General features: G+C 42.0%; 1 protein-coding gene across 1 annotated transcript in view; it reads left to right on the forward strand.

The window, feature by feature from the left end:
* GALNT9 (polypeptide N-acetylgalactosaminyltransferase 9) overlaps window positions 1-21,691 on the forward strand; it is a 128,080-nt gene that overhangs the window by 32,799 nt on the left and 73,590 nt on the right. Inside the window, exons 3-4 of the mRNA XM_059863625.1 lie at window positions 12,471-12,637; window positions 14,354-14,528. Of these exons, the coding sequence (XP_059719608.1) occupies window positions 12,471-12,637; window positions 14,354-14,528 (342 nt within the window). The remainder of the gene's footprint in view (window positions 1-12,470; window positions 12,638-14,353; window positions 14,529-21,691) is intronic.

Raw genomic sequence — 21,691 nt, forward strand, 5'->3', positions numbered from 1 at the left:
CCATGATATCACATTACAGGATAAAAAGAAGTAACAGAACAAGACAGGCAATGAATTCAGGGTGGTATTTCTTTTCCTTTTATGTTTCCTTGCATGTACCTCTGTTACACTATACCTGAGATTCTTTGTAGGGCTTTGAAGGAGTTCTAAAGGTTTGAAATAATAGTTCCCATTTCTTTCTTAAAGGTTTATGCAAATTTAGTTCTGCTGACAGTGTGAGGTATGTGTTATCTCCAGATGTCTTCCTGATGTAGCTTTAAAAATTAGTGAGTTCTTATTCCTATTTTATTTGGCTAGGTTTCATAGTATAGGAAAGTCAAGGTTTCAGGTCACATAACCTCAAGGTTTTTCAGTTGTTGTTGTTGTTTGTGTCTCTGTGATAAAAACATGAGCAGGCCAAAATGTCAGACAATTTACTCTTCTGTCTGAAATAAAACTGAATTGTGAACTCCAGGTTGATGCAGTGTTTCATTTTAATAGTGTCAGTTCGTGCTTGTTTTGCCTGTGTCTCCTGTTTTGAGTGAATTTAGTGCTAATAAAAGTGAGAGACTCTTAAAAGTAGCCAGAGCCAGAAGTACCTGACAGATACAGGCTGGCAAATGTTAGCTCCCTGTCTTGGTTAGCTTGATCTAGATCCTTTCCAAGGTTTGGTTTCTCTGAAAGAGCACCTGCCAGTTCAGCTGTTCTTTGAAAGTTTTATGATATTGAGGGCTGAGGGCTCTATTTTCTGCTCCTGCTGCTTTCTGAAATGTTCTTGTCTTCTGTTGCATTGCTTCTAGACCTTCTGCTGTGGTCTCAAAACCAAACCACAGACAACCCAGGCCACCTTGCTGAATGCAGCACCAGAGGAGCTTGGTCTAAGTGCACCCACAATTTCAGGTGGTGTTGGTGTGTCAGGATTTATCAGGGAGGCTCTAGGCAGCTTTAAATTACTGGAGATATCATTTCTGTATTACTTCTGCACAAGCTCCCTGTTTCTCAGCTTCTAGAAAAGAAACCCTCTGGAATTGCATTTTTCCTGTGTGAGAGATGCCTTCAGGTTGTCAAATAGTTCCTTAATTAGTTTATTTTCTTCTTTGCTCCAGGGGGTGAGTATATTATTTATTCTATGCTACCAGACTTCTGTTAGTCTGCATTTATGCATTTTGTCTTCTGAAGGCCCCAGCAGTGGGCTGGCTTGGGGTGGTATGAAACACACCTCTCAGGCAGACACAGTGCTTCAGACTTGAATAATGGTGGGATATTAATAGCAGCAATTGTAATTAAAACAGTGCACTAAAATACCCTGGGGTGTTGTTGCTAAGTTAGTCTGTACCCCTAAAATTTCAGAGGAAAGGCATAAATTTCAGTTATTTCCATCCACAAAGTGAGCAGCTGTCTCATTCAGTGACTGGAGCAAGCTTTCATCCCTGCCATGGAAGTTTCATTAGGACACAGCTCTCCCAGAGGGTCATGGTGAAGTTTACATTAAACCCAAGATAAAAATGACATTGAAGCTTTGCTCCTGTGTTTTCTACACTGCCTGAAAACAAATGCTTGACCTCTAGCTACTCCATTGCCTTATTGCCTTGGAGTTATTAACCTGTGTACCAAGAGACAGGGAATTTGTGTTCTGTTTGCTCAGAGAGGAGCACTCCCCTCCTTTGCCTGACAGAGCTGGGAATCCATGGAAGCACTGGGGGGAAAGTTTCTCTAAGTGCAGAGCTGAGCAAACAGCCTGGAAGGATCTGGTTGAATGTGTGTGTCTGCAGATGAGGAATGAGGAAGGGCAGGATTGCTGGGCATGCAGGTAATGGTACTCACTCCTGCCTTTCTCTGTGATGGCAAATTAATTTAACTCTGCAAACGCTGAGGATGTGAATTTAAAATGTCTGTGGACAAGATAGAAAAGATACCAGACAACATGAAGTGAAGAGGGGAGTAGTTTCTCAGCAGGTTGATTTGTGCAGGAACAGTGAAATGCTGCAATGGCCAAATCTCAGAGCCAGGAAAAGGCTCTGATTGTCCTTGGCCTGCTCAAATTCACAGCCTTACTTAAGTTCGTTGCCTGGTCTAGGATGTGTGCCTAATTTCTGTCAACCTGAGTGAAAAGCAAGCACATGTTGACCTGTTTTTTCCTTTAAATTAGGATAAGAGCTCATAAATATAAAAAATCCCCATGCACTGCACTGTTTTGCTGCTATAAAGTGTGTGCTCTAGGTATTAGCTGTGTGCTAGACAGTAAACGTGTCTGGATTTTTTTTGAAACTTTTCTCATTTCTAAATGTAACCAAAGCTGAATAAAAACACAAGAGTTTTCTCAAGTTATACAGACTGAAGCAATATAAATAGTTGCAAGGGAACTGTTGTTAACATTTAACTTTTAAGTACATGAAATTGTCGAATACTGTGCTGTTCACCTCTAACTAGCCTTTAATTTAAACAAAAGCTATAAAAGTGCAATTAGGCTGCAGTCCAACGAAGCACTTAAATATGTTCCTAGTTTTAAGTGGATGAATAACCTCAGAGAAGTTAAGACAAGCTCAGGTGCTTTCCTTGAATAGGACATTTCACAGAGTAGTTGTAATGCATCGAGAACAACCCTGCAAGAATCACTGGGGAAGACGTAGGGAGAGTAAAGTCCCATCTGCACTTCAGGATTTGGCTGCTCTTGCCTAAGGATTTATCCTATGGGATCCTGACCTAGAGCTCATGGAGAGCTTTGGATGTGCTCCATCATCTGATTGTCAGGCAGCTTCCTACCCACCCACAGCACATGCACCTTCCTTTGTCCTCTCTGCCTGACTCAGACTTTTTATGAACACTCTGCTGCTGCCACCAGGCTCTCTCCTCAATCCCAGATAAAGCATCTAAACATCCTGGATTTAATACTCCCATTTTCAGTGCTAAATCAATGTTCTTTATGCATTTGTTCTTGGAACACTGCTCTATTTGAACCATAATTCCTCCCACGTACCATAAACTTGGTTCTGTTTTTACTCTGCTAGGAATTGATCATTTAAAGTAGGAGGAAGCCCGTGACTACTGTTCAAACATTTCAAGGCTATTGCTGGTTAGTCAAATGAGCTGGTGCACCACCCCAGAAAAGTGCTGTGATCACCAGGGGAGCATTACCTTGCTGGGCTACACCAGCCTTGCAGCAGCTGGAACAAGTCAAGATTAAAGAGCTTCTGACTACAATTCTGGCAGGCAGTGGTGGAGTTTATCCAGTTTATGGCTGACCTCCCATTTGGTGGTTTACTCCTCCAACTATCCTGGATTTGTACATAGGTAGAAAGAAACATTCTGCTGCATAACTGAATTTGACCAAAGATTAAAGCTGGTCTCCTGTGAAATACACTGGAGCCTATTAAAGAAGGGATTGTTTGCCAAACGTTGTTGTATATCCTCCCCAGACCATAAAAAACATTGTTAGCTGAAGTGATAGTGGAAAAATATTGCATTCCTCTATTCTCCTCCTTACCACCACAGTGCAACGTGACAGCAAACCCTTAATGAAATTCATGAAGAGCTCTGCAGCAGTTACCTTGAAAACTTTTTTATTGCCCTGCATTTCCAGGTAACACTCTGATACTCAGCCTCTGTCCAGCACCAGCAACACCAGCTGAGGCAGAGAGATAGTCAAAATTAAACAAAAGTACCTGGAATTTTTAATGTTAAATACTTGCAGTACATTTTTAATAGTCAGGGATAACTTCCCTGACTATTACATATTATTATCTGAATAACAAATAGCTTCAAAGGTACAGCAAAGTCTTCTGTGGAAATGGAAAAGGGTGAGTTTACTCTTATGCATTATTTATTGAAAATAATTCCTTTGATTTCACCAGTTCCACTGTTTTTCCATGATGTCTGGCATGGGCTCAGTAGGCAATGGGAGAGGAGCTTCAGAGGAGGTGCTACCTTCAGATCTGTACCCTGCTGCTGGATATCTGGGCTGTTCCCATCTCACCCCCTGCAGACATGCTGGGATTAATTATCCCTTTGCCACAAAGAACCTTTTTGGGATCTTGATGCATCACCTTGAGTGGAAAAGTACTTCTTTGATGGGAAAAGTGCTAACAGCCACTGCTGGAAGTGCAGCTAAAAGGCTTCACATGGCTGGCTGGAGAGCAGTGACCCTTGGTGGCAGCAGCCAATTTTGTGAATGCACCCTGGAAAACATCTTCTGGCTTTCTGGATGGCTCTTTGTGAACCTTCCCTGTTGGAAATTTGAGATTTTAGTTTTGGCAAAGCTGAAATGAGAGTGTTTATTCTCTCTTCCACAAGACAACATGGTTCTCAAAATTAAGTTTTTAAAAAGTTGCATAAAAGGAAGTGTTTCCCTGAATGTATTTTGCTGATAAGATCTTCAAATCAAATTGACACAATGCCTTTAGTTTGGCCTTTATTTAATTCAGATTCATCAGTTTCACCAATTTTTACATTGCACTTAACTTCAAAGAGCTCTCCAATCTCAAAGCAGAATTTTCCAAGACTGCCTTTATGGCTTTTTTTTTTAAAGACAATTCTCTAGTTTTTACTTTAAAAGGATGAAAGCTAAGAATTCAGTTGGAACAGAGGCAAAGATATTTGCAAAATCTTGAGAATCACTAAACAAGCCATTTGTTTTAATCACCTAAAATGAGGCAGAATACAGTTCACTTGGAATTTAGCTCAGCTCCTCCTTAAATTTAAGTGCAGCACCATTAAAAATAAAGTTGCACAGGGGATCTGTTTTCTTTGGGGATTTTTGGAAAGCATTTGAAAGCAGATTTAAGCCTCTCCATTAATTTCCAATGAGCCTAATGCTTTGTGATGCAGCATGCATACAGCCAGAGGCAGATCCGGACAGGCACACTGGGGGACAGAGTGGAAATTTTTTACAGATGGTATTTCAAAACATATTAGTGACTCAAGTTAAGTTACCAAAAGAAAAAAAAAAAGGCAAAGACTTTTTACTACAGGAGGATGTGAGCACGAGCTTTGAGCCATTTTTCATGTTAATAAAGAGGCTTGTTTTAAAAGTGATTGAAACTAGTTTTAGCATTTTTATATGTATAAATCAATAAGGGTATTAGACATAATGGCATGTTTCTGGTATTGTTTGCCTGAGGAAAACTAGAAATAGCTCAGTGAAATAGAAGGCCTCTTATTTTATGTGTGCAGCAGCTACTTTTGAAGAGTCTAAAAATCTTAAATATAAGGGTTAATATTCTCTACAAGTAGAGTCATCTTGCTGCATATGTTAACTATGCATATGTAGTGTGCTATCTGTCACTGATTGACAGTTCTCAGGGCTTTCTACTATAAATATAAAAATAATTTGCTTAGAGAAAGGAGGAATTAAACCAAATAGAGCAAACGTGTTATAAAACAAAAGGCACAAACATGTGTTGGGTTTTTATGAGCAGAGGAATTAGTCACAGTTGTACTGGCCTGGAATTTAAAAGAAAGGAAAAAGAACAAAAAACAAATCTGTCATTATCAGGGAACCCTTGTCCTTGTATTGAAAATTGATGGGGAGCTTTAACCTACCTGTGTCCAGCTTGAAAGGCCTCTCTCCTTCATAAAAATATTACAGGACAGAAATTCCTGTAAATTTGGTCTTTCCTGTAGGAAATAGGACAGTGAAGAGTCCTAAGGTACAAAAGACAGTTATTTTAGGAAGGCTGCTGCTGTTCTTCAGTCTGCAGATCCTACAGACATCAAATCCAATTGTCCAGCCTGGGAATGTGGGAAATTGCCATGACCAGATGTGTTCTGGAAAATTCATTGCACATTGCAGTCATTTGTTTGTGGTTGACATGAAAGGACATTTTTCCTTGATGCAGGAAATGTTTGAGGTTAGCTCAGGTGCAAGGACTTGGCCTTGTTTCTTTCTGATGAGTGCAGGGGATTTCTTTCCTAGACTTTTGGATGCAAAATAAGAAAAAAATACATCAAGGAGCATGTGAAAAAAGCTGGTGGGAATTCCCACAGTATGGAGTAGATTTAAGATTTCACTTTATGAGAAAATGATCATCAACATCACTGTATATGAGAAAAGATGGAGAAAAGGTTATTTTAGTGGATTTCCTCAGACTTACAGCACCAACATGAATTGCACTGTATCTTGTACCTGCAATTCTCCAAACAAATTGAGGAAGAAGGTGTTGATTTTTCTGCTGTAGGATATTTCAAAATGGAGGCTGTTCCATAAGGACCACAGACTGGGAAGAAGGTATCTTCTGGTATCACCATGATTTCAAGGCTTTTTCTGAAAATGGCTCATTTCTCTTCTTACCTTACTCATAAATACAATGTGCTGTGTTTCTCAAGGTGAATAGAGCATCAGTGTTCTGTACCACTGCTCTCTTGTTCACAGTTGTATTTATGTGATGTGCTCTTAGGAAATTAATATATATTTGAGTATATAATGAATATATAGGAAATGTATTTATATTATGTGTTCTTAGGAAATATCCCTGAGCTGCAAAACAGGGGGAGGAAGTAAGAGCAAGCCTTGAACTCAAAAATTTTCCATTTGGGTTTTTGGATAGGGCAGGACAATCCACCCTCAACAGAAAGAGAATGCTGTGCCATAATACAGTTAACATCCTCTGCTGAGAAGGAGAATTAATTAGGAAGGAGTTGGAGCCTCTGGCTGACAGATTCATGATCCATGAAGCTAATCAGTTTTGTGGCCTGTCACTGCTGCTGCTGCAGACTGGTCAGCAGCTGGATCCATGCTGGGGAACGAGACATTTACAGCTTGTCACGTCCCCTCTGTCGTGCCAGTGTGGAAGAGGAAGGTAATGTTTAGTTTATTTCTGCAGCTCAAAAGTTACTATTGCATCCAGCACTAGCTGTAAAGCCTCAGTGGGTTTCTGGAGAAAGAAATCAGGCACTGAGCTAGACAGTAAATTTAGTGATTTAGCTGTGGTAAATCGTCTGTGCCTATAGGAGTCACAGTAGCATTTAGGTGCTAAAAGGTAACCATGTAGGTAAGATTAGTCTGAGCCTTTGGTTTAACAGGGCTCAAAATACATATTGACCTAGTGATTAAAAGTAGTATTTGTTAGCATTAAACAGAAAGAGTTCAATAATCTTTTAAAATATTTATCTTTGTCCTTTCATTGATCGTGTGCCAAATAAGGAGCTGTTCCAACTTGTTCTCCTGCTGTGGCTATAAAACATGAACACAGATCATTCTGAAGCTTTCAAGGTACAGAGCATGTAGGGGTAAGGTTTTTTGGTTTTTTTTTTTGCCAGAACTGCAGATGTTTCTTCAAGCCCAGCAATTTCATCAGGTTTGTGAAGGAGAGAAACCTTCAGTCATCTCCATCCCAGTAGTTCATTGGAAAAACATATCTTGTATTAAACACTTTAAAGATTCATGAAGCAGCTTTAATTTTGTTTGCATTTCTTCCTGAAGGGTAAAGCTGTCAGAAATCTCTAAATGCATTGCTTAATCCATTTCCAAACTCAGTATATTAAGGTCTGCGAGCAAAACTCATTTTTGGAGTTTAGCAAGTTTAGAGACAGGAAAAAAGGGCCGGGGAAATAGAGCAGGGACAATGTTTCTTTTTTTTTTTTTTTTTTTTTTTTTTTTTTTTTTTTTTTGGTAGTGCACTGAACTACCTGCATGGCTGCAGTGACAGTCCTTCACAAAAAATAGTGCAACCCAAATGGACTGTAAGAGCAGCCTGATAAATAGAGGACTTCACGTGTTTCTCTTGGATCAGATACAAACAGAGTGAATGCATCTGTCAGGGAATGAAGCTTCAGCCAGAAGAAAATTTCCTTCCCTTTAATTCCTCCAAGCTTACAGGGCTGCCATGAGCAGGTTCATGTGCAGCTGAGTACCTTTTGTTTTCTCATGTCCCAGTTTCTGATCTATGACCTTTTCATGTTAGTACATGATTTTTTCCCCAAGTTTCTGATCTGCCAACCAAAGAGCTTTTCCCATTTTCTTATGAAGCCTGCAAGACACTTCTCACAGCTGGGCTCAGGAGGCTGCCTGGGAAATGTTCATTTAAGGAGCCAGTTCAATGTAAGGGAATGAATGAGTGAAAATCATCTCCAGAATAGAGAAAAATGATCTGAAAGGAAATACCTCTGGGTTGCCAGCCAAGCTCTGCAGTAGCAAATACAGGATGAGAACACTCAAAGACCTTTCCCAAGACAACAGCAGGATGCCCCAGGTTTAAAGCTTGGCATGCTGTATGAAAAGAGCCTGCAGGGCTGTTTCACATATCAGGTCTAATCCATCCTCAGCTGGCCCATGGAAGTGATTAGCCATGGCATTGTCAGCCTTTGCTGGAATCCCTAGTCCTGCAGACATCCAGCACTGTGTCCCTGCCCAGGTACCTGTGTGCCCTGGAGACCTGGGCTCCTCTGCACTCTGTGGGACCTGCTGACAGTTCTGGATGCTGATTTAAATCACAGGAATATTGAATGTAAGCTATGCCTGCCCAGCTCACACCATCTTTAGCTACCACAGAGGTCAAATGTGCACTCAATTCTTCCCAAACTCAGGAGTGTTGGATGTTAACAAGACCAGGTTTCAGCTGTCAATTGCTGAAATTGTTCCTCTTCTCACAGTTCACAGTGTGGTCAGACCTGGTGCAGAGAAGTGGAGACTGTGGTGGGATCCAGCTCCCTTCCCTGGCACAGCACTGGGAGCTTCAAACCCTCAGGCACTGCACAACATCAGGGCTGAAAAAAGGATGATTTCCAAATTTCTTACCACGGTGCTGTTGGCAGTAGGGCTGGAGGATTATGAAGGTGTGCCTTGCTAGTGCATTTTGTACAGTTTGATTTCTTCTCATTCTGGTAATTTCCTTCTCAAAAGAAAGAAGAAAAGTGGCTAGTCTTGTGCTAAGCTGCCTCAGCATTAGCTCATAGTTTCTTGCCTGATGCTTTCCTCTGTGTCCAGGCTGCTGCTCCAGCCCTTTTCTGCAAGGATGCTCTTTGGCTCGTGGGAAGTCAAGGCTTGTTACAGCCTTCCCCTTCCCTCTATAATGAACTGTCCCCTGCTGCCTCCTCCAGGGCCAGTGCAGGGCTGCTGCAAGGAGGACTCTGTCACTCTTTGTGTCCCTCGCTTACAGGCACCAGGGGCTGGCCCAGTGCAGTGCACTTGTGAGGCTCTGGCTGAGCAGAGGTGGCTCAGGTGACAGCCAGGTGTGCTTTGGCAGGTGAGGCTTGCTCATGTCACTGTTTGGCTAGGAGTGTCAAACTCTGGTTAGAGTTTCTTGGAATGAAGGAAGGATTAACTGTAAATTGCTGTGGCTGGTGTCTAATTAGAGAACACTTTGGGAAGAACTCAGGCAACAATCCAGCAAAGCACTTAAAGCACCCACTGATTTTTAAGGAAAGACACCTTAACTGGGATTGCTCATGCTCTCAAACATCATCAGAAGTGTTTGGTAGTGGACCAGTAATTTCTCCTGACTACCTCAGCACATCAATCTCATTTTGTGAAGTGACCTGAGGAGTTGAGAGTTCAAGGTTGACTTGAAGTCTGCAGGAAATAAACCCTTAAATCACTGCTGAGCTTTGGAAAGTGCTCAGCTAGACAGCTGCTTTTGCTGTTCTTCATCCTCACTGCAATAAATAAATTTATGACAGGTTTTAAACTACTGCTAAATTCTGAGGTTTGCTTTTTCCCATCTAGGTGTTCCTGTTGCAGTGGCACTACCAAAGATATTCCAATATATTTTGTTTGGAGTGCTCTTTCCAAATGCAGTCAAAATGCAATTTTTCAACTATGTCCTGCTAATAGAAAAAAAAGGGAAGAACTAACAGGCAAAAGATTGCAGTAAGAAGTGATAGGCAGGACTTCATCCAGGTGGAATAAGAAATTCAAACCAGCTTTTTTATCTAAAGCAGTCCCTGATGCCCTACAGTGTAAGTAATCACTGAGAACTAAGGCATGAAAAGTCTTGTGAGCCAGCAAGGCCATGGAGCCACACTTGGGACAATAATGCATTGATTTAATGTGATGAAGAACAAATAAATCAAAAATTAGGAGGTTATGGTTTAGGTGTGCTGGTTTTAAAGGTAGAATAAGATTTTTTTTTTCCTTTTTTTTTCCCCCCTCTGAATTAAAGTGGGAGGATGGCAGAAAAGCATTGAAATTAGTCCCACTTGTAGTTACCCTACCAGTCTGACCAGGAACTCGTGCTGGGTGTTTCAGTTCACTTGCCAGTCCATGTTTGATTTCAGTCCACATTGTTTGTGTTCTTGGGCCTGAGATTTGGATCATTTGTCCTTGGTCCCCAGCTAGAGAAGGAATTGTTTGGTCTCCCTGCTCTGTGCAGAGAGCTCACCATCCCCCATATAAAGCTCAGAATTATACAGTAAAACAGTACAAAATCTGAAAAATATGAAAGTTAAACCTGAGGCATCACAGATGGGTTTCACACTTCCCTCCCTCCTTCCCTGCCAGCTCTGAGTGCTGCTGCAGGACCCCATGAGGAGGGATGGCCTGGGGTGGGCTCCCTCCTCTGCCTCCCCTGCAGCAGCAGTGCACCCTCTCCCTGGGGACTGCTCTGGTTTCCAAGGTGCAATTTGGGATGTGTGGGACTCTAGAGAAAATTGCTATCAGGTAAAAGATGTCCCTCATCACAGGAAACCTTGCAAGGTCCATGTTTTTAGCTGATGGCTCTTTCCTGTTACTGCAGTATTCCTGATGCACTTCTTTGATAAGTCAGTGTGCTCAAGAGGAAAATTGCATTCAAAAAAGAAATTCAAAAAAGAAATTCAAAAACGAGGGCTGTCAGAGCATTCATGTCTCCTGAAAACCTCTGTCCTTGTTCCAGGCTTATTTTTAGGCTGTGTAAGAATGCTGTTTAGCCAGAAGTTTAGCACAGTGGTCCTCTGTGTGGCACAGGCCACCAGCAGGCTGCCAGTGAGTAGCTGTGGTAGCCCTGGAATCAATGATGAGTGCTCAGGTCTCTGAGCAAATAGTGCTGGGATCAGGAATTATGAATAATTACACTTTACTAGAATTCATAACTGACTTCCAGAGGTTACCCAGCAGTCAAGCATTTGTCACCTGCCCTATCCCCATGACTGCTGATAGTGGGGAAAAAAGTGATTGTTATGCCAAAGTAATGAGCATAGAGGTCAGAAAGTTTGATAAGAGCAGGAGAAGTCATTTTCTGTGATATCATTAGCAGTATTTTAGAGAGCAAGTTCAGCAATTGCTATGGTAATTCTGAATGGCTTTTTGACTGTGAGAACAGGTAGGTAGTTTTTAAAGTTAGCCTCTTTGCTAATGGGAGAGAATCCCACTGAAATAAGGCAGTGTGGTGTTTCAGAGGGGCATGGGCTGAGGACTTGGGAAGCAGGAGCTCTGCTCTGTGCTGTGGAACTTCTCCAGGCCTCAGGTTTTCTTCTCAAAATGGTCTCTGGTAAAATACACATATCAGTGAGCAGCACAGAAGCAAATTGTGAATGAGGATGTCACAGCCTAGCAAGGCAACATCTCAGAGGGAGCAGACCTGTTTGCAAATAATTCAGCAAGTGCAGGCCTGTACAACAACCCCCATGGGTTTGTTCTTGCTGCACAAACTGCAGTCAGAAAGGGTGGCAAGTGCTCTCTCTGTGGGCAAATGCAGAATGTGCTTGAGCCAGTGCTGGTTTTAAAGTCCTGCTGCAGCTGTGAGTTAGCAGCAGAGCTGCTGGTGGCTGCCCTGGGAGCACAGCCAGGGTGTGCCCATGTAGGCCTTCTCCAGGATGTTTTTGAGAAGAGTCATTGATAGTCCTTTGGTTTTCAGAGATGCCTTTAACCTCACAGGGAAGGAGAGCTGCTACAAATCTGTGTGCATGCCCACACCATGGCTTTATGCTGGGCTGATGGAGAGGGCTGCTCCTAACCAGGCTGCTTCTTTTGAGCCTTTACCACATCTTTCCTTGGGGTTAGAATGATGCCTTGGGAAGGCTGACCTAGAACAGAGACTGGACAGAGGTAAAGAATAAAGTAGGGATTTATTAAAAGGCCTCAATGGATCCACCTTGGGCAGAACAAGAGCCCAGCCAGGGCTGCACCCAGGGTGAACCAAAATGGTCACAAAATGGACAACTGGTCACAAGATCTCTATTTCTTATAACTTCTGGTCCATTAGCATATTGGAGTTAATTGTCCAATTATAGCTTTAGCCCATGAAGTTCCATCCTTCTTGTTTTTCTCTCTTCAGCCCACGTTGTTTATGTTCTTGGGCCTGAGATTTGGATCATTTGTCCTTGGTCCCCAGCTAGAGAAGGAATTGTTTTGTCTCCCTACTCTGTGAAGAGAGCTCAGCCTCCCCTCCTATGATGCTCAGAACTACACACCAAAACAGCACAGAATCTGAAAAATATAAAAGCTAAAACCTCAAGCATCAAGAAAAGACAGAGTCTGCAAATCCCTACACGGATGGAGAGCAAGGAGGGGAGGATGCTCTTCAGTCTGTTTTGGCTCCCAGTGGCTGCTTGGGTTTTACTTGTGTCTTTCCCCTCTGCAGGTGCAAGCAGATGACCTACCCAGAGGACCTGCCCCAGATCTCAGTGGTGTTTATCTTTGTGAACGAGGCTCTCTCTGTCATCCTGCGCTCGGTGCACAGCGTGGTGAACCACACCCCCTCCCACCTGCTCAAGGAGATCATCCTGGTGGATGACAACAGTGACAATGGTGAGCTTAGGTCACTTGGCCTCTAGCACGGCACCCCATGTGATTTCTAGGTGTGAAATGTAAAGGTGTTTGTTGAGGAGAGGGTTGATTGAGCCATTTGCACAAAGCTGTGAGTAAATATTGACTATTTGTATAATAAATAAACATTATGTGGATGAACTCTGTTGATTTCATTGAAATGTTAACAAAATGAATGGCAATCTTAATAGGCAATCTTAATTTTAGTAGGCAATCTTAATAGGACACTTTTCTCCAAATTCAGAGGCATATCATCATCAATAGAATAAAAGTTTAAATTCTGCTGCCAAGGGAAAGCAAGGCTACAGATTCTCCTTAAAAACAGTTGCTACTCTTTTATATGGCAGCACATCATTTCTTCTTGATTGAATCCAAAATCCAAATACTGGTGAGCATATAGGTGCTACTGTCAGCATGTTTCACAATACAGCCAGGTTTGAAGATTCTCAGGATACAAGGGACTAGAGCTGTCATGTTTCAATCTGTACATTACACTTCAGAACTGATTCATCTTCTAAAATCATATTTATTTCTAATAAGCCTAAAATTTACCATTTCCTCCTCAGATCAACAGCTCTAGGTTCTTTCAGTTTTAAGTTGCTCTTACTCTTCAAGATCCTTGAAGAGAAGAGAGAACTGAGAGAAGAGACAACTCAAATGAAAACAAGTTCCAAAACCTATAGATTTAAGAACATGTTTATGCAATCCAGATTTCAGTTATGGCAGTGTAACCTGTGGAGTAATTATGTGAGACTGCAAAGTGTCTGAGTCAAGGCAATCCTGAGGAGAACTGAACTCATTATTTCTCAGTGAACTCTTATATGGCTTCTCTCTGCCACTCTTCTAAATAACTGGAGATTTATCAAGTCTTTGATTCTAATGATAATGATTCTACTGTCTAATATAGATCAGAAAAATGAGGCTGCTAATGTCCTGGAAGCTTTTACTAATTATTTCTGATAAAGATATTTAGGCAAAAGCCACTTTATGAATAAGTTGCAGTGTAAATGAATTACCAAACTACATTGATTTGAAAAAAAAAATAGAGAAACCATTTGGTAATTTGCCTGTTTATAAGCCTCTTGAAATGAAAGCTGAAAAAGGGTGAATGAGCTCTGCTCCGTCTCTGATTGAATGCCTGAAAATGAACAAAAGAGAAGTCTATTTGAGATCTTCAATATCCATTTAGTTAAAAAGGAAAGAAGCCTGGTATTGAGAAATCTTAATTATATTTAAGGGGAAACCCTGAAAATAAAGGGAAGTTAATTGTGATCTGAATTACTTCTTGACCCAAAATCCATTGAGGTTATTTTTCTAACTCTTACTGAACAGCATAAATAAAAAAAATCACCAGACTGGCATGGTACACTTGCTTATGGTCAGAATTGCTCTTCCAGAGGCCAGTTGTAACCTAATGCCAATCATCAGAGAATCAGAATAGTAATTTTTTAAAAATACATAGACAAACTACCTCTTCAACACTGTACTCAGATCCATCAGGCCATATTAAAGCTGGGCAAGTCTCTGGTGAGTGGGGAATTTCTCTGGGCTGAAACCCCTGGAACTGCTCCATGCCTCAGCTCCAGTTCTAGGTTTATATCTCTGAGACTCACCAAGGGTTTGGGAATATTGGAAACACAACATTGCAGGGCCTTTCTCGTTCTAAATGCCTGTGTGGGTTTTGCTTTTGCCCTGCAGTTGAGCTGAAGTTTAACCTGGACCAGTATGTCCACAAGAGGTACCCGGGCCTGGTGAAGATCGTGCGCAACAACAAACGGGAGGGGCTGATCCGAGCCAGGATCCAGGGCTGGAAAGCAGCAACATCCCCTGTGGTGGGGTTCTTTGATGCCCACGTGGAGTTCAACATTGGCTGGTGAGTGCTGGCTGTGCCCAGAGGGGCAGTGGCACTGGGCTGTGTCAGCTGCAGGGATGAGAGGCTGTGGGGGTGTTCACAGGGGTGCCAGGACCAGGGAAGAGATGAGATCTTGACTCCATGTTTCAGAAGGCTGAGTTATTGTTTTGTGATATATATTATATGAAAAGAAAATGATATACTAAAACTATACTAAGGAATAGAAGAAAGGATTTCATCAGAAGGCTAGAAAGGAAAGGAAAGGAATGATAATAAAATCTTGTGACTGACTAGAGAGTCTGAGACAGCTGGACTGTGATTGGCCATTAATTAAAAGCAACCACATGAGACCAATCAAAGATGCACCTTTTGCATTCCACAGCAGCAGATAATTATTGTTTACATTTCATTTCTGAGGCCTCTCAGCTTCTCAGGAGAAAAAAATCCTAGCAAAGGTATTTTTCAGAAAATATGTCCGTGACAGGAGGCTGCAGGGATCACCTCAGCAAGCACTCCTGAATTGTGCTCCTGATTATTGCAACATTGCTGACAGGCTCCTGCAATGGCTACAAGACCATAAAAAAGCTGCTCTGCCTGGTCTAGCATGGCTCTGTGGAGAGAGGAGTAATTGGAACCCCAATGGGTGTGAAATCCCAAAGCCATCAGATGGGGACACACCATTAAGGAGGCTCTGGCCTGGAGGATTTCAAGTGCTTCTTTTACCTCCTCATCATTTTCTATCATTTCTTCTTAGCAACTTGAATACCAATCTGATTTCCTCATAAATTTCCTTGCATTTACATTTGAGGGAAACATTAAATTATTGCCTGCAATTTTAATAGGGCTTGAAATTAGCATGACTTTCCCCATCCCCTTTTGGTTTAATGGGCCAGAACTGCATTTGGAATAAATCTTTGTAGCACCACTTGGTGGCCAATATTTGGCATTACTGGAAGTTGGGACTGTAGGAGCTGATCTGTACCATCAGCTGCAAAAGGACTTCTGGGACCTTCAGCATGTAAAACATGCATTTTCCAAAGATAGGCTGGTATTTGATAATGATGATGCAGAGTTATGGTGGAAATGATTATGCTCTGCAATTCTGGGAGATATCCTCAAATTAAAACTAAAAATAGCTGTACTTACAACTAGAGAGAAACTTAATTGCAAAGGAGTAGAGTGTTTATTTTTATATGTTCATGAATATCTTTATAAAATGGGAGATGCAATAAAATAAGTCTTGTAGTGCACCTGTTTTATGATCATCCCATTTTTTTTCCTTAGGACTATGTTAGACTATAATAGCAGCTGTAGTAATTTTCTACAAGCTTAAGAGCTGGTTTAATTTATTTATTTGCTTTTAAAGCAAGTAGATCTTTCAAATTTTTTCAAACATTCATCTAGGGTAATACCAGCTATGGGACAGGATCAGGAACTGGGGAGAGCATGCTCTGGGTGCTGTCCCCAGTGCTTGTCCTGCCCAAGCTGCCTTTTCTAGGGCTTGAGGAGAATTTTGTTATCATTTTAGAAGGACCTTGAGATCTGACTGATGTACTGTACCCAGGGAAGACCAGCAATGGTGTCAGTAAGCAGGAAAGGGCTGTGGTTGCTGTGGGGTTTGTTAGGGTTTGGTTTTTTACTGTGCTGCTTTGCCCTAATGTCAGGAAGGGTTGAGATCAGCACAGCAAGAACCTGGAGTGCCCAGTAAATGAGTGTGTATATCCAAGATAAGAGGTTTGTGTTTTCTGCCCCCTGCCTGGTGCACCCTCCTTCCAGCAGAGCTCTCAGGTCTCAGCCAGGCTCTGCCCTGCTCTGGGGCACTCAGTGGGGACAGAAAGCTGCTCCAGGAGCCTCCTGTGTCCCTTCATTTCAACCTGTGGGCTCAGAGTATTCCCTGGTGTTTCTCCTCTTGTTCCACTCAGCCTTTGTGGCTGCTCAGAGCCATCTCAAACCCTGCTCCATCCACTCCTCCCAGTTTCAGCCCTGTTCACCTGTGCACATGGGGTTGCCTGTCATCTCCATTTTCATCTCATCTCCTTTGGCTGGGAGGAACTGAGGTCCTTCCATCTGGACTGCTCTATTTTTTCCCACCAGGTTAGCACTGCCCCCACCCCACAGCCCTACCAACTCAGGAGTCAGGTGGGAGTCTCTTGTTAAAGCCCTGTTCTATTCTCCCACTAAGCTGCACCTTGCATGAATATTTCCCCCCATTTTCAATGCTTATTTATGTATTCAGAGGCCACATGGATTGCTCCCACTAAAAGCTGTCTGTGGATTATTTGTGAGGCAATTAAAAAGAAGCCAATTCCTTTACCACAGAAAAGAGCATTTAGCTTTCTGTTTGGTTTGTGTTCCATCTAAAAGTCAAGTGCCTGCAGTGCAATTTAGTTTCCCAATCTATGGCTGCTTTACCTGCCTAATCAGTTGGCAGATTAATTCATAAAAAAATCAAAGAAGGACTTCATCGCTTTCTCATGAAATATGCAGGACTGACAACAAAAAAAACTTCTTTAAACAATAGTGGCCCATTTACAGGTGGCTTTTTGCCTGATATCATACTACAGCATTTTATGGGCTCTCACAGCATTGCTCTCCAGGGACACTTCTTCTAAACTAAATTACAATCTGGTAGGATATAAAAAAATACTCTGCAACCTGGCAGGTCAAATTAGCTATTGAATTATTTATTTTGCTGTGCTTAATTGCTGCTTTTTGGCTTCTCAGGTGTAGAAATATGTTATCTCAGAGCAGTGATTTTCAACTGACCTGTTCCCCTTAAGGCTTTTGATAGTGTGAGCCAATACAGCTGCTGTGAGAGTGGAAGTGGAGAGGACTGCCTGAAAGGAAGGCCATTGCTATTAATTCTAAAATGGAATTTTAAATTAGAATGACAGGGTAATGTATGTGTACATTTCATTTCTAAAATTCTGCCTGTCCTGTTGGAGTGGAACCTGGTCTGTTTTTAATGGTTACTTGATGTCAATGGGAGTCAGCAACCCAGCAGAACCAAGAGTGAGGAAAAGCTGCTCTGCTTTCCTCTCTGAGGGTGTAGCTAAGCTTGTTTAGCTCAGTTTTCCTTCAGTCCTCTGAAGATTAGAGCACTCCTGCTCTGACCTTTGGGTCAGGTCCACCCAGCCTGCCTGAAGGCACCCCCTGAGAGCAGAGCAGCAGGTCCTGGGTGCTGATTGTGTTGCAGAACATGCAGAGCATTGTATAAACCCCTGTCTTTGAGAGATGGGGAAGAATAACATGACAAGGGGAAGAGACCTTCCCTACATTATTTCTGGGAGCAGGAAAGAGATTGCAGAGATAGGGTGTTAATTCTCTGGGTGAGAAAAAGGACACATTGAGTGAAGGAGAGCAGAAATCAGTAGGTGAAAGGCAGAAACCACAATATATTAGCAGCCATAAAGAGGGTGCTAGGAGCCATAAAAGAAGACATAATGATAGAGTATTATAGTTGCATTCTATCTTAGGAATGGCTTTTGCTCCTATCACAGAGGTATTATCAGAGCACTGAATGGAGTTATGCAGTCCTGTAGTAATTAAAATTTTGCCAGACAAAGGGTGAGTTTCAATAAGAAAGCAGTGAAGTAAGAGGATTTAATCAAAAGATTTCAACACGCCAGCCAGACAGAGCCTGACATGAGAAAGAGAACATGAAATAAGTTGAGTGTCCATCAGATTGTGTCACACACATCCCATCTTTATGGATTATCCCTGAAGTTGTCAGTGTTTTAAAAAGATACAAAAATGGGGTTTTAATAAACTAAGAAGAGCTAAAGATCCCTAGGCCTGTGGATGGTACTTTGCAGATGGCATTTTGTACTGTAAGGTGTAATGCACTTTGTTCTGGTGGCCATAAGCAATGGATTCTCAAAAAGGTGTGTAAAGGAGAAAGGAAGTTGATTTCCTCCTCATCTTCTGCTGACTTTGGTTATCCCAAGTACTCTGTAGCACAGACATGGTTGTTCTTTCTGGGGACAAAGCCACAGAGTCTTTGTCCCCCTGAGAGCGCCCTGGTGACATTTTCATGAAGTGCACTGGAAGCCAATCTCTACCTGCAGGTAAACTCCCTGTCCCTGCTTTTCAAGCTCAGGTGGCTCTCTGGGCACATGACAAGATCCAGGTGGCTCTTTCCTTCTAAATGAGAGAAGTGCTGAAGGTGAGATTACCTTTGCAGTCCTTCTCCTGTGCAGTCTCTCCCCTCTGAAGCATTCAAGCACATCACTCATACTCAGGCCATGGTTCACTGGGCATCCCTGGGCTGAGGCTGACCTGGGAAACACAGATGAAAAGGGAAGGGAGTTCTTCCTCATCCAAAGCCTTAGGATCACTCTGGTAACTTAGTGGAATACAAGTTTTAGATAGCAAAACCAATATAATCTGAGTGGAGCATGCAACAGAAGCCACGTGGGCCTTTGGGATCCATGGGAGGGTGCCAGCCTACACACAGGGCATGGACCACAAAAGCAGCTTTGACTATTCATCTACCTCAACAGCCTAGAATGTTCACTGAAGCATCCTCATCCTTTTCAGTGGTGCAGAAAAGAGCCATTGAGGTCTGGCAGCCAGAGAGCTGATCTTGATCTCTCCAGCAGGCACTGGTGCTGCATTCCCTCTGTTCCAGCTGGGGACTGTGGGTCTGAAACTTCCCTGGGCACTTGGGAATGCTGATAGAGATGTCAGGCAGGACAGATGGGGGAGTTCTCTTGCAGACTGAGGAAGGGAGAATGAAATTTATTTCTTTTTTAGTTCTCTGAACACTTATTTACAGGAAAGGCATTCCACATTAAATATTCTGCAGATGGCCTCAGTGAAGAATTATGTGTGTCAGTAGATCTGCTTGTCTGCATCTGATAAATGTATATTGTCACTGAAATGGGAGGTAGCGTGCAAAATCATGCAAAATAAGCTTTCAGTTTACACAGCTTTCTTTTTTCTTACATTTCTCTGTTAAGGTTATACTTCATGGTACCTGACATGGTAGAGCCAGAGTAAAATACGGTGTTAAACTCACTGAGCCATAAAATCTAGCAGATGAGACCATGTTGTCTTTCATTTATGTCTTATAAGGACTCTTCCCTGACTGCTTGCAAGAGGAAATTCTGATTTGTGAAAGCAGGACAAAGAAGATTGGGTTTTTTTAATGTTAGCTCTTCATTTTTTATTGGAGTAAAAAGTAGCATAGTGATGGTGGAGAAGAAAAAAAAAGAGGCATGTTTATCTCAAAAGAACCCAGAGATCAGGGCATATACCCACCTGGAACAGGGCAGAATTGGAGAGACATTTCCCAATATAATTCCTGTCATTTAGGAAAGGATTTACTTCTGTAAAAATTTAGAAAAAGTGACATTTGGGCTGCAGGGAGGAATTTATTGACAAATGCCTTGTACAGCCATTCTAACTAAGAACTGGAAGGTAGGGTCTGCTTCTCAGATGCTGCATGTTAGCAAAGCATCCCTGAAGCTGTGAAGGCCATTGAAGTGGCAGAGCTGGGCAGCAGAGATCTGGCCTGTGGCATGCATGTGGATTCCCTTGGATTGTGTGCATTTATTCTGATGTTGTGCCTTTTTAAAAGTCTGCTTGAAGTCAGCAGGTGTTTTTACATATTTAAAAAGGTGAATTATATAATCATGTGCACCGAGGAGCTCATTACTAACTTCTTTTTATCTGTTTTTTATCTGGAAGAAGCTGTTCTTTTCAGCATTGTGACAAATCAGGCTTTCCCTTTGGCATGAATTCTCCAGCAATCTGATAAGGATGTAAGACAACACAGAGTTTTTGTTTGCTGTGGTTTCCCATGGGGTTTTGAGCTGCTCTGAATCAAGCCAGTGTTAAATACAGAATGCATATATGTTCAGAGATAGACTTACAATAGGATTAGAGAGGCCTGTGTGATCACAGTATGGCCCCTGCCTTTGCTCTCAATCTTCTTACAGGCTTATTCTGTGCTCTGCCTCAAATTCTGCCTTCCAACTCTCTTCCTTCCTCCAGTGTTTATCTTGGGAGCATTTACTCTTTGAATCCCACAGAACCAGCATTGCTGGAACTCCCAATAAAGTCATCATGGGTGCTCAACACCTTGGAAAATCTGCTGTTAATGAAGAAATCTTTCCACTGGTGGGCAAAAGCATTGAGTGCATGTGCTGTTTAGTGATGTGCTCAACAGACTTGGACAGATCAAAGTGAATAAAATTGAAGTGAAAATACCCTTTAGCCTAGTGGAGTCTATAAGAGAGCTAAATTTATTGTCCTTTCTCTTCTGGTTTTATCCATTCACCAACAATCTATTCAGAGAGAGAGGAGGACACTGACAAATATGTAGTTTTAGAGAGGATGGAAGGGAGAGGATCTTCATATGTCACTCAAATTCCAGTCCAAATTGTCTGCTTGGTTTTTATTAAGTGGAAAAAAACCCCCACTTGGGTGATGTGAAGCATTACCTCTAAAGCAGAATCTTTTGATTATATTTAGTTTACTGAAATCCATCGTGTCTATGAATATGCCTGGGAGAACTTTCCCTCTTGCTCCAGTAAATAACTTGTTAACAATGCATGCTGCTCTTTGCCCATAAAGTACCTTGACTCAGATGCAAACTAGGAAACCTAACATTTTTGCACTATGAGAAATGGAGATGGATCCCAAAATCCACATCTGGCTTATGCACCTGATCAGGCAGGGCTGAGTGCCATGAGGAAAGGCAATCCTCCAAGCACGTATTGCAGCTCATCAGCTCAGTGTGCTGGACATCCCTGGGCTTCAGCAACCTTTTCCCCTCTTATTCTTTCAGTCCTGTGAGCTGCCAGAAGCACCTGACTTCTGCAGATGGACAGCAGAAGAAACAAGGCAAAGTGGGAAAAAAAACCCCACAGAAAGTATGCTGGTGTCTATAAAGAGGAGGGGTAAATCTACACAATAAAGTAGCAGTTTAAAATTAGGAAAAAAAAAATTAGAAATTACTTAGAAAGATTTAATCATAATTCTTTTTAAAATCTGAAGCAATTAGATAAAGCCAGAGTGACCAGGAAGGTTGACAAAGGATTTGATGAATGTGCAGCTCAGCTCAGCATTATAGAGCAACTCTGAGGCTGGGCTTTGCTAGCCTTGAATAGCAATGAAACCCTCTCATAGTCCATGGATTACTCGAGATAAGCAATGCAAACAGAGTGCATTGCCCAGTC

This window comes from Haemorhous mexicanus, chromosome 19 (assembly GCF_027477595.1).
Source record: "Haemorhous mexicanus isolate bHaeMex1 chromosome 19, bHaeMex1.pri, whole genome shotgun sequence".
In the NCBI taxonomy this organism is placed as follows: domain Eukaryota; kingdom Metazoa; phylum Chordata; class Aves; order Passeriformes; family Fringillidae; genus Haemorhous; species Haemorhous mexicanus.